The sequence below is a fragment of the Polyodon spathula genome, chromosome 29 (genome assembly GCF_017654505.1).
Source record: "Polyodon spathula isolate WHYD16114869_AA chromosome 29, ASM1765450v1, whole genome shotgun sequence".
NCBI lineage: Eukaryota > Metazoa > Chordata > Actinopteri > Acipenseriformes > Polyodontidae > Polyodon > Polyodon spathula.
In genome coordinates, this window is record NC_054562.1 from 5,689,224 (window position 1) to 5,701,991 (window position 12,768).

The 12,768-nt window shown below is 44.0% G+C and overlaps 1 protein-coding gene across 1 annotated transcript; it reads left to right on the top strand.

Moving 5' to 3' along the window:
* Positions 1-472: 472 nt before the first annotated feature.
* On the top strand, positions 473-5,082 carry LOC121302228 (pyridoxal phosphate homeostasis protein-like). Its single transcript, XM_041232062.1, has 8 exons — positions 473-616; positions 1,955-2,062; positions 2,424-2,459; positions 2,776-2,851; positions 3,255-3,392; positions 3,652-3,794; positions 3,885-3,983; positions 4,744-5,082. Exons 1-8 carry the CDS (start codon positions 527-529, stop codon positions 4,891-4,893), a joined length of 840 nt encoding a protein of 279 aa, XP_041087996.1. The 5' UTR covers positions 473-526; the 3' UTR covers positions 4,894-5,082.
* The last annotated feature ends 7,686 nt before the right edge of the window (positions 5,083-12,768 follow it).

A 12,768-nucleotide genomic window follows, 5' to 3' on the forward strand; every position in this document is an offset into this window, starting at 1 on the left:
TATTATTATTATTATTATTATTTTAGGTTGCACTCAGAGCTATCTAGAACACCTTTTCCCTGACTCACCCATATGATTCAGGCTTCTGTGAGTAATATTTGCAGTGATTTACGTCAAACATGTTTTTCTTATTTATTTATTTATTTATTTAAAGGAGACTGATTGGTTGAGACATTTGAAATGCAGTTACAATTCTAGAAGCGTTTGAAAGGTCCACCGTAAAGCTGATAGAAACCAAATATGAATTCTTGGAACGAGAATATCAAAAACAAAACCGAACCAATTTCACGAACACATCAATAAAGCAAAATATAATAAAGGCAACGTTATTAACAGACCTTACCAAGATGGCTCGCTGATTTCACGCCGCAGTGTCGCCCGGCAACAAGCGACACGCCTACTTAATGCGCCGATTGGGCTGACGGAGGTCACTCCTCTGCTGTGATTGGCTGTTCTGCCCGTCCGGCTTGACGCCGGGAGCCGGGAGGGCGGAAGTGAGGCAGCGGTCCGGTGGGGTGCTGCTGAGATGTGGAAAGCGGTAATGTCGGAGCAGGTCGGTAAAGCGTTACAGACGGTGGTAGAGAGGGTACAGCAAGCGGCGGGTCGCCGGCCTCAGGTATGTGTCGAGAACGGTGCAGGAGCAGGGCTCCGGGTTCAGGACGCCACTATTAAACTGTGGGGAGAGCTGTCTCTATAACCTTTGGACTGCATACAACTTGAGTCGTGACTAAGACTTGTGGGCAATGCTGTCCAAGTGTTATATGAAAACATTATATGTGTGCAAGTCTGGCTGCCATCTAATAATAGATACAGCGTGTTCTTGAGCCAGTCGCACAACTATAATACACGTACACGAAGTGACTGCTATAATAATAATAAGAATAATAAGAATCATCACGGCGTGGTCATATAATAATATGCTGCAAAAAAGTAGTATTGTTATTATTAACTAACTCGAATTGAAACCCAGAATCGGATCAGAATGGGATCCGCACAGTGTACCGTACAGTAAGTGTTGAAGCTGTTTGTGTTACGTTGTGTTGTGTATGCCGAGCACCGTGCAGAGCTGTAGAAATCGTGACTCTGCAGGCGCCTGTGGGAGTTTGAAGCGGAACAGCTGCTGAGCGGCTTGTGCTCAAAGGTGTAGCGCTCTGTACCATGCAGAGGTCAGGTCAACTTCTGTTCACTGAAAGATTCATTGTAACGTAGATTTTTTTTTTTCCAGGGGTGGCCAAACTTTTGCATACAACTGTGTAATCTGTAAGAATGTTCACCTACAATCCTGCATTTTCTAGAATTAGGTTCGGCATTGTCATATTGACATTTCTAGCACCTTGTAGACAATACTATCATAGCATCAAAGGGTATGAATAGTTTTGAATTAGTATTTTTTGCAAAAAAAAATTGCTGAAATAAATTGTAGACATCTATTTCTTGTAACTTTTTTTACCTCATTCACTTGGTAATATGGAACTTGCCAGCAATGTTGTTGAAGCTGACCCTGGGATCCTTCAAGAAGCTGCTTGATGAGATTCTGGGATCAAGAAGCTACTAACAACCAAACGAGCACAATGGGCTGAATGGCCTCCTCATTTGAAACATAACTTTCTTATGTTCTTAAACTTTCTTATGTTCTTAAAAGGAAAACTTTTGCTACTTTTGCTTCTTTGTTTTCAAGACGTTTCTAGAAATTATAAATTTCCATTGGGGTATGTAAACTTCTGACTGCAACTGCTGGAAAACCATAACAACCGATACTAAATAAAAATCAAAAAATGATTAGGTGACATGCAAGAAAGCGTGCTAACCCTGCTCAAACTCCTGGTTCCTGATCATTTCAATATTAATACTAGACTTCATTGAGGGGAGTTCTGAACCCCAGGACTGGGTGCAGCAGCAGTAGGGCTAGTGTGAGTTTCTTTAACAAGCCTCTCCGCTCCCCTCCCTGTTGTAGACCCTGCCTGCGATCCAGCCACGCCTCGTAGCAGTTAGCAAAACCAAACCGGCAGAGATGGTGCTGGAGGCCTACAAGCAGGGCCAGCGCAACTTCGGAGAGAATTATGTGAGTGCAGCCTGTGATACAGAGGAGTCTGGTTACATTGTGTGTGTGTCCGGAGGGGTGTGTGCGTGTGTCTGGGGATGTGTGCGTGTCTCCTCCAAGTGGCTGATGAGTTAATAACACTGACATTCCCGTCCAGCCCTCCCAGCCCTCCCCTCTCCATTCACTCCAATGGGCTGGCGTTCCTGTCCAGACCCCCCTCTCCATTCACTCCGATGGGCTGGCGATCCGGTCCAGACCCCCCTCTCCATTCACTCCAATGGGCTGGCGATCCTGTCCAGACCCCCCTCTCCATTCACTCCAATGGGCTGGGATGCCAGTTCGTTACATGTTACTCGGCTGATTGATCTCTTTGCTGTTTCAGGTGCAGGAGCTGCTGGAGAAGGCTTCAGACCCCAAGGTGATGCTGATTTAAGATTATTGTGATTCACTTTGTATTACTGAGAGTCACTGTGTATTATTGAGATTCACTGTATATTGTGATTCACTATGTATTATTGTGATTCACTGTATATTATGGTGCTTTGAGATACAAGGTGATTTTCACTCCACTCAAGGTCAGAATGCTCACTAATGGCAAAGACTCTGACACTGGGTTGAACATTTGCTTGTATCGTTCGACATGCTATACAAAATATCTGTTCCTCCGTCTATCTGTGTATGTGTTTTTTGTCTTGTATTCTCAAAGCAGGTTTTTCAATTTTATTTTCTCTCAGATCCTCGCCTCCTGCCCGGAGATAAAGTGGCACTTCATCGGACACCTGCAGAAGAACAACATCAACAAGCTGATGGGTGAGGACCCCTGGGATTCAACTGTGACATCACAATGCTCTCAGTGATATCACTGTGCCCCCCCCCCCGCCTCTCTAACCAACCAGCTGCTTTCCTTTTTGACTGACATGATTTCGGCCAATAACAGTATAACAGAGCTTTAGTTTTTGTCTATATGAGCTCTTATATTTGGTTCTTACTTTGTGTGTGTGCGCGTGTATCTGTGTGGTTGTGGTTGTGTTTGTGTGTCTGTGTTTCTCTCACTGTGTCTGCGTATATCTGTTTGTGTTCGTGTGTGGTTGTGTTCATGTGTCTCAGTGTGTGGGATTGTGTTTGTGGATGTTCGTGCTTGTGTGTCTCTCGTGCTTGTCTCTGTGTGTGTGTGGTTGTGGTTGTGTTTCTCTCACTGTGTGTTTCTCTCCAGGCGTCCCCAGTCTGTTCATGGTGGAGACGGTAGACTCTGTGAAGCTGGCTGACCGGCTGAACAGCTCCTGGCAAAAGCTGCGGCCGAACACACAGCGACTAAAGATCATGGTTCAAATCAACACGAGTGGAGAGGACAGTGAGTGAGGGGGAGCTGGGGGGTGCGGGGGGGTTCGTTTTTGAACTCCCAGGAATCTGGAGGTGGTACTTCTAGGATTTTAAGTATTAGGGTGACTCTTCCTGTGAGACAGTTTAAGATGTTATATACTTAGTTTTAAATTGGTGAAACTGTCTTTCCCCTGTGTGTGTGTGTGTGTGTGTGTGTGTCTTTGTGAGTGTTTCTGTTTGAGCCTGTGTATTTGCCTATGATTCTCTGCCTGTCTGTGTGTTTCTTGCAGGTAAGCACGGTCTGCCCCCTGGTGACACTGTGGCAGCGGTGCAGCACATTGTGTCTCGATGCACCGCCCTTGAGTTTGTGGGCCTCATGACGATTGGGCGGTACGGCTATGACATCAGCGAGGGGCCCAACCCTGACTTCCAGGTAGATGCCCCCTCTCTCTCTCTCTCTCTCTCTCTCTCTCTCTCTCTCTCTCTCTGTTTTTGACTAGTTTCGTGCTGGTTTTCCCTGCAGATGCTCCTCTCTCGACGGAAGGAGGTGTGTGAGACGCTAAAGATGGAGTACGAGCAGGTGGAGCTCAGCATGGGCATGTCGACTGACTTCGAACACGCGGTGAGCGGCTGTCTGGCTCTGTCCGGCTCCAGTTACTTAGCAGCAGAGATGTAAATAAGGCCCCCGCATTGTATAGCAGTCTGATCCACTCCTGGTTTTACTATGAGTTTAAAAAGACACCCATGAGCTTGTTGCCTATTCTTTGTGGCTAACGAAGCTCATAGTAAAACCCAGAATGGGTGAAACTGCTGTGCAGTGGGAGTCGTATTTCCATTCCTGGACGTGGGGTTCTCCAGGCAAGCGTGAATTTAAAGAACGAGAATAATTCAGTATCGGAGAATCAGAACCCAGACCCCTGGCCCGCGATAAAATACCATGAAACAATACAGGGAACTGCACTGGCATGCACGGCAACCTCATGGGAGAACAGAACTCTCTTCTAGTCTTTATATGAGGACATGTGGAAGATGCAAATGCATGATGACACACACACTGCCACAGTGTCCAAAATGTTTTTTTTTTTTTTTTTCAGTTATTTTCAATATTTCATGCTTGAAAGGAAAGTGGTTTTTGTAGCTGTTTATTATTTATAATTAACCCTGTGTGTGCCAGTGCAGATGAATGATAATCCCCAGCCTCTCCTCTGTCTGCCTCTCCTCTCAGGTGAATGATAACCCCTGCCTCTCTCTCTCTCTCTCTCTCTCTCTCTCTCTCTCTCTCTCTCTCTCTGAATGTTAACCCTTTACTCTCTCTCTCTTTCTTTCTCTCATGAATCTCCTGCCTCTCCTCTCTCTCTCCTCCCCTCTGTCTCTCCTGTCAGATCGAGGTTGGCTCCACTAATGTGCGGGTCGGTAGCACCATTTTCGGGGAACGGTTTTACCCCAACACGCCCAGCCCTGAGAAGAGGTCAAAGGTTGTGGACGAAGAGGCAGCACCGAAGCTGGATGGGCTGACAGTGAAGGATCAGTGAGGGGGACCCCAAACCCCCAAAACCAACAACATCCTCCAATTCAAGAGGCAAAGAGAAACCACTCACCTCCAACAAGAGACACCCCAAAGAACCTGGATTGGTACTTCCCTGCGGTGTTGCTCAATTCAAACACAGCATTGATCACAGCTAGCAATCAATTCAAACACAGCATTGATCACAGCTAGCAATCAATTCCAAAACAGCATTGATCACAGCTAGCAATGAATTCCAAAAGCTCAGCACTGATCACAGCTAGCAATCAATTCAAACACAGCATTGATCACAGCTAGCAATGAATTCAAACACAGCATTGATCACAGCTAGCAATCAATTCAAACACAGCATTGATCACAGCTAGCAATCAATTCAAACACAGCATTGATCACAGCTAGCAATGAATTCCAAAACAGCATTGATCACAGCTAGCAATCAATTCAAACACAGCATTGATCACAGCTAGCAATCAATTCAAACACAGCATTGATCACAGCTAGCAATCAATTCCAACACAGCATTGATCACAGCTAGCAATCAATTCAAACACAGCATTGATCACAGCTAGCAATCAATTCCAAACACAGCATTGATCACAGCTAGCAATCAATTCAAACACAGCATTGATCACAGCTAGCAATCAATTCAAACACAGCATTGATCACAGCTAGCAATCAATTCAAACACAGCATTGATCACAGCTAGCAATCAATTCAAACACAGCATTGATCACAGCTAGCAATCAATTCAAACACAGCATTGATCACAGCTAGCAATCAATTCAAACACAGCATTGATCACAGCTAGCAATCAATTCCAAAACAGCATTGATCACAGCTAGCAATCAATTCAAACACAGCATTGATCACAGCTAGCAATGAATTCCAAAACAGCATTGATCACAGCTAGCAATCAATTCAAACACAGCATTGATCACAGCTAGCAATCAATTCAAACACAGCATTGATCACAGCTAGCAATCAATTCAAACACAGCATTGATCACAGCTAGCAATCAATTCCAACACAGCATTGATCACAGCTAGCAATCAATTCAAACACAGCATTGATCACAGCTAGCAATCAATTCAAACACAGCATTGATCACAGCTAGCAATCAATTCAAACACAGCATTGATCACAGCTAGCAATCAATTCAAACACAGCATTGATCACAGCTAGCAATCAATCCCAAAACAGCATTGATCACAGCTAGCAATCAATTCAAACACAGCATTGATCACAGCTAGCAATCAATTCAAACACAGCATTGATCACAGCTAGCAATCAATCCCAAAACAGCATTGATCACAACAAAATGAGCTTCTCACAGTGGCAACACGTGACTTATATTGAAGACCCTGTTACTCAAGTGCAAGCGGTTGAACAGTCACAATGACGATGTCTCTGAAATAGCTGTGATTCCTTCGATTGGAACGGGAATTGATTTTTAAAAAGGGATTGGAAATGGGATTGACCCCAGCACTGCTACAGCGCTCTGCTGCTGTTTTGTCTTGTATCACGATACAAACCTGATACCGGTCATCATGGAAAGAAAGCATCCCGAGTCATTGATGCACAGTGAGCCAGGACCCCCCCTAATAATCATGGGGTACAGGAATGGGCAGATTGGTCAATATGACTCTTCGGACTGGCTCAGGTGCACTTAGTCTAACGCTACCCTGCTGTGTCTGCAATGGTGCAGAATACATTTCATCAACAAGTGCCAACGTAGCTTATAATCAAGGGGCCATTTCTGAAGTCTTTAAAATCTCTGAGTGAGTTGACACAGTTAATCTAAACTATTACTTTAGTGCAGTACAGAAACAAAGGCAAAAGGACACAGTGGAGATAGACTTGGGAGTCGCTTGATATTCTGTGTGATAAAGAAGTGGGTCGTTTGTGGATAAATACAGATGGTAAAACACTTGTTGTTGGATAATTACATTGTAATTAATTGTTTAAATCCATTCAATGTAGACTCGCCGATAATATGCCAACAAAGAAAAATGTAACTGTCGTTGTAGTACTGGTATGTGCCCACCAGATGACGCTAATGGGCACACTAAAAAAACAATAAAAATCTCAAATAACGTGTACAGTAAATAAAAACCAATTTTAATGAGTTATTTTCTTCTCAGCTGCGTTTAATCCCTGCTGATATGTCCGTGCCTCTATAGGGCTGGAAATAAGACCCATTGCATTGCAGGTAACTGTTCCAGCTTCACTCTATCCTTGATGCTTGCATGGCAGCTGCTACAAAAGTAATTGTTGCTAATTGTTTAAGTCTTACCTAGTTTGCACTTCACTGGCCGCATGGGTCACAAATCTGCTGTCAGACGTGTCTTTTCATAATGAAACTCTGGTTAAAAGAAGTTACACTTTTGTTCTGCCTTTTTTTCCTGGAAGTATGTTATGCTTGCACTTCCTGGGTCATTTCGCCTCAGCAGCTGAGAGGCTGTTGACAGGGAAGAAGCCATTGAAGGGGTGGGGAACATATCTCACTCGCAAGGAAGTGCGACTGTCTGAAATCACTGACAGCAAACAGGATTCTTTAGCAAGTGTGGTACTCAAATAAAAAGAAGGTTATGGAGGTCTGGAGGTGGGCACAGGTAAGATTCATGCTGGTACTGTGGTGCCCGCTCCTTTAAGGCACCCAGTAAACCCTGGAAGGACTGGCAGTGGTGTTCAGCAGCAGGCACTGTGAGGCTCTGCTCTCTTCTTCATGTGCTCTGGTCTGTACAGGGTCATACTTTCTTTCACCTATTTAAAATAAATAAATAAATAAATTAAAGCAATATTGAACTTGAACTGGTTTCCAGATTTCCGCATGGAAAATGTTTGCTCATGGAAATTATTACAAGGAATCCATCTCGAATCCAAAAACCAGTTCCAAAACCTCTCTCAAAGTATATGCAGATATTATAGTCTGTTTGGGTCTTTGTCAAAGAAATGGGGATTGTTAAGCTGTGATCCTGTCTGTCTCCACATGGTGAACTCTAGAACTGCCACCAAACCTCCACCCCACTCTCTTAGACTGATCTAGATGTTTCGGATTGTCTTTGGATAGAGTCCGATTTACGCTTGATTTTATACAAAGGTTTTTTACATTTCCAGTACTGTGTGATTATAAGGACCCTCAGTATGTGCGTCCCCTGGTTACAATATGACTATCGATGAGCAGAATGAATTTCTGTAGTGCTCCAGTGCAAGTCGAATGTTTCAGGCGCTCGTGCATGTTCATCAGAGGGGATCCAAAGGTATATTTTTGTTTTCAAATAAAAAATATGAAGCATATTTTGTACATGTAAAATGTTAAGCAGAACCATATGCAAAAACCTCCTGCTTTCCTGCCCCTAACAAAATGGCTACTCATTGTGGTGTTTAGAGTTTACCCTGCTCCCCTGTGATATACCCTGTGCTGTACCCCTCTGCTGTACCCTGCTCCATTGTGCTGTACCCTGCTCCCCTGTGCTGTACCTCTCTGCTGTACCCTGCTGCCCTGTGCTGTAACCTCATAGTAAATCCAGCAATGGATCAAACTGCTGTGGAATGGGAGTCTTATTAAACTCATAGTAAATCCAGGAATGGATCAAGGTGCCGTGCAATTTTCACATAAACCATCAATCTTGAAACGCTTTGAGTAGAAGAACTTTCCACTGGAATACAAATACTGCAGTGTGCTTTTCATTTTTTTAAATTGGACCTAAAATAAGTGATGTATGGAATGAGTTTAAACAGGGAATGTCATCCAGCAAGCCCGTGTCTGTGGTACAAACATCATACCAGGGACTGGCTCCTGATAAAATAACGATAGGGGGCTGTTAGTTTGAGGTTTTCTGTAAATAGGGACTGTGCGCTCACACATAGACTCATTGAGTCTGAGAGAGAGAGGGAGGGGGGGGCGGGGCGGGGGGGGGGGGGGGTCTGGCTCGTGCTAAAAGAAGGAGCCCTATTTAAGTCCACACTTTGAAATCGTAGACTTTTACTGACACTTGCAACGCATGGCTGCTTTCATCGAGATCCTTTTTTTAATATTCTGTATTATATAAAAGCTGCATCTCCCTGTCAGATCAGACACACTTGGGTAGCGGGAGCTCGCTTGGCAGGTGCTTCTCTGAGCCAGCTTTAGTTTGATGAGACAAAACTGCACAGCTTTGAGCTGAGATGTAAAGACGCTCTCCATGGGTAACACGTTTCTGCTTGCTTGTCCTGCTCTAACCCAAACTTCTACACACAGTCTATGTTGTACATGGATCTGGGGCCAGAGATATACTGCTGCTTTACACATCGAGCCCAATGTTACAGCCAGGAGGGCACTATAGTCAAGTTTCAAGTGTTATTTCTATTCTATTGCATAGCACTTTCACCCATTCCAGGTTTTACTACGAGCTTGCTTAGACACAGTATATCGTTAACAAGCTTAGTTGTGTCTTATTAAACTCATAGCAAAACAAGGATTCAATCAAACTGCTCTGCAATGGGAGCCTTATTGCCATCCCTGCCTGTACAGTATATTGGATAAGATGCTGTACGATACAATCTGATTGCCAGTCTTTGGAATTTTTGTTTTTTCAGTCAATTTGGAGTAAGGCGCTCTGAAAGCCTAGCCCTGTGTGTCAGTGTGCTTGTGTTCAGTCATTTACACACAGCTGCTGCTCATGAGGATGATAAACTTGGGTCAGCCAGTGCCCTTGACAGCTGCTTTTCTCTCTCCCTCTCTGCCTCTCTTCTCCTTCTCTCCCCCTCGTTAGAGGTTTGCGTGCAGGGGCACAGTGAATCTTTCATACTCTCTTGCCCGTCCTGCACACACGCTCTCCCCATCCCACCCCCACCCCCACTCCCCACGAGCCCTATTATTCAAAACTGAAATGACTTCAAAGACAGGCCACGTGGGAGCACAGTGCGGAGACCTGCCACAAGGGGGAGCCTCAGCAGAGGCACACACACACACACACACACACACACACACACACACACACACACACAGTCACGCACACAAACACACTCACTGACACACACTGAGTGATCCCAGTAACTCCCAGCTGTTGCTGGAGTGTGACTGGGGTTGGGTTTGGGATGGGGGTGGAGAGTTTGTGGGTAGCGCACCCCCTCGTCCCACCTGGAATCTGATCCAGATGTTTGCAGCGAGAGCACTAGTCTGGCTGCAGCTCTAACGGCTACACACACAAAAAAAAAAAAAAATTGGAATCACATTAAAGTTGGTCTGGATGCCATTAAGTACAATTGCTGTAATGTGCAGTTTGGGACGTGACATTTGAATGGAAACTGAGCCAGATATACAAGAGAGAGAGAGAGAGAGAGAGAGAGAGAGAGAGAGAGAGGTTCCAGCATGTTTTTTTTTATATATCAAGCATCTCCTCTGAAATCTTTTCTCTTGCCGGGACCCCCTTGTTAATGAGATGTATCTCTGAAGGGTTCTATCCTGGATAAATAAATACATTTAAGCATTTGAAAATATCTGGCGAGGGAGAGAGAATATAAGGCACCTCCTCAAGCAGAGACAGACTTTGTGCTCAGCTGACACTGACGCGATGCAGCCATCAGAAATGTCTTTGGATCAGATAGCTGGTATCATGTGACTTGTATCAAAGGACATGACGTCACATTAAAAATAAATAGCTCCTCTGTTTGTTGTATTTAACTGTGTATTATCACAAATAAAGCACAGGCTGCTGGAAGACACACTCCAATCCTGACCCACTCTGACCTCTCGTTGATTGCCCCTCAGCTTATATTGTAGAGCACCTGTATAGACAGGGATGGAGATAATATGATATCCTGTACAGACAGGGATGCAGATAATATGATATCCTGTATAGACAGGGATGGAGATTGATTGCTGTGTGCCTGTCACCTCGAGATGCGGAGTAGTGCTCCTGGGTGGGTAAGGGCTGCTATGTGTGTATAAGTGAGTGTGTGGATGGTGCTAGCTGCTAATAGCTGACTAATAAACCGCATTGTAGAGGAAAGCCTTGGTGTGTGTGTGTGTCTCCTTAACTCCTGTGCTCGCTACTATATAGTGTAGTATAGTAAAATATATATAAGCTTGATTTTGACAGTTGGGTTTTAGATATTGCAGCTTATTTAAAGGGGCACATTCCTTTACCAGGGATGGAAATAAGACTCCTATTGCATGGCAGTTTCTCCCCTTCCTGATGTTTTTATGAGCTTGATTAGCAACAGGGTATAGGTTACATGCTAGTGTGTCTTATTAAACTAATAGCAAAAACTGGAATGGATCAAGTGCTATGCATTGGGAGCCTTATTTCCATCCCTGCTTTACTATAAAAAGTTTAACTTTTAAAACAAAAAGTCTTTCAGCTTCTCGAATTGCTTTGGTTGCCCACCCTGCTAGAAAGCTGTATCCTTGGCGCTGTGGGTCTTGTTCAGTATTTTAATGCTCTGAACTTGCTATTAGGAATTATATTTAAAGTGACAGGCCCTCATACATTTGTCTCATTGTTTACACTTAGAAAAGAAGACCGGGAGACCTAAGCTCCTTTCACACTGGCACTCCTTCGTGGGTCCGGACCCGTGTCTCAAGCAAGGTCTCAATCTTATCAGGCAGCTTCTTGAAGGATCCCAGGGTGTCGGCTTCAACAACATTACTGGGGAGTTGATTCCAGACCCTCACGATTCTCTGTGTAAAAAAGTGCCTCCTATTTTCTGTTCTGAATGCCCCTTTGTCTAATCTCCATATGTGACCCCTGGTCCTTGTTTCTTTTTTCAGGTCGAAAAAGTCCCTTGGGTCGACATTGTCAATACCTTTTAGAATTCTGAATGCTTGAATCAGGTCGCCGCTTAGTCTTCTTTGTTCAAGACTGAATAGATTCAATTCTTTTAGCCTGTCTGCATACGACATGCCTTTTAATAATAATAAAAGAGTGACAGGATATATTCTTGGTTTCTTTTAGCATGGTCAGCTCAGATCTGAGTGTGCAATGAAACTTCAACATGTATGGAACATGGAAAAAGAATGTAAACAAACTGGACAATAAATAAAGAAATTACAGCCATATATAGAAAAGGGACCAAAAGCAACCAAAAAATAAAAGAACAATAAAAATGTACGAAGGAAAAAAAACAAAAAAAACAAAAAAAAAGATAATACTAAGAGTGAGAGGATGGCTATTTAAATAACTATTATAATAGCCTATTTTTAAATATATTCATGTACACTGCAGCGCAATCAGAAGGTGTGCCCCCAACACTGATGGAAATCCTATGTTATAAAACTCATCTTTTTTTGACACTGCTGTTGCTGGTCAGCGAAAATTGATTTAATTGCCTGCCTTAGAAACTAACGCATCTGTTACCTGATGCAGGACACGGGACATGGCTGGCTTGGTGACGCCAAATCTGTCACCTTCGGTTCTTTGAAAAGAGCTTGTTGCATAAAATATCAATGCCATTAATATTTTCATATGCACCGGTAATGCGTGGCTTCTGTCTGTCGTCCTTTCCAAGTCATTCTTTAGTGCCTCGCACAAACTGAATACTGCTGCCCGATCTAATCCGGACCGTTGCATGCTGTCCTCGTCAGCCAGGTTGAATAAATGCATGCGTGGCCTATAAATTGTAGCTCGCAAATGTCGCCTGACATTTCATTGTTGTTCACAGTGCAGTGCTGCGGGCTCCTGGTGCAAAGGCTGAACTCGATGCTCCTCGTTAATAACAGCAATAGCGACAATGCCAGCAACAGCGACAGCATTGCCCACACATACTGCAACAGCAGCGCACAAACCCGTGTTTACAATGGCAACGTGCGGCTCACTATGGTGACGCTAGTCTAATATGCCTGTAGGGCTGCCCAGACCTGTCGGAATTGTATCCCTTATACATTAAATATCCCTTATTA

Coding starts and splice junctions, on each gene's coding strand:
- LOC121302228 (XM_041232062.1), top strand. CDS start 527: ATGTGGAAAGCGGTAATGTCGGAGCAGGTCGGTAAAGCGTTACAGACG. Junction 2,852..3,254: donor CAACATCAACAAGCTGATGG/GTGAGGACCCCT, acceptor GTTTCTCTCCAG/GCGTCCCCAGTCTGTTCATG. Junction 3,795..3,884: donor GGCCCAACCCTGACTTCCAG/GTAGATGCCCCC, acceptor TTTTCCCTGCAG/ATGCTCCTCTCTCGACGGAA.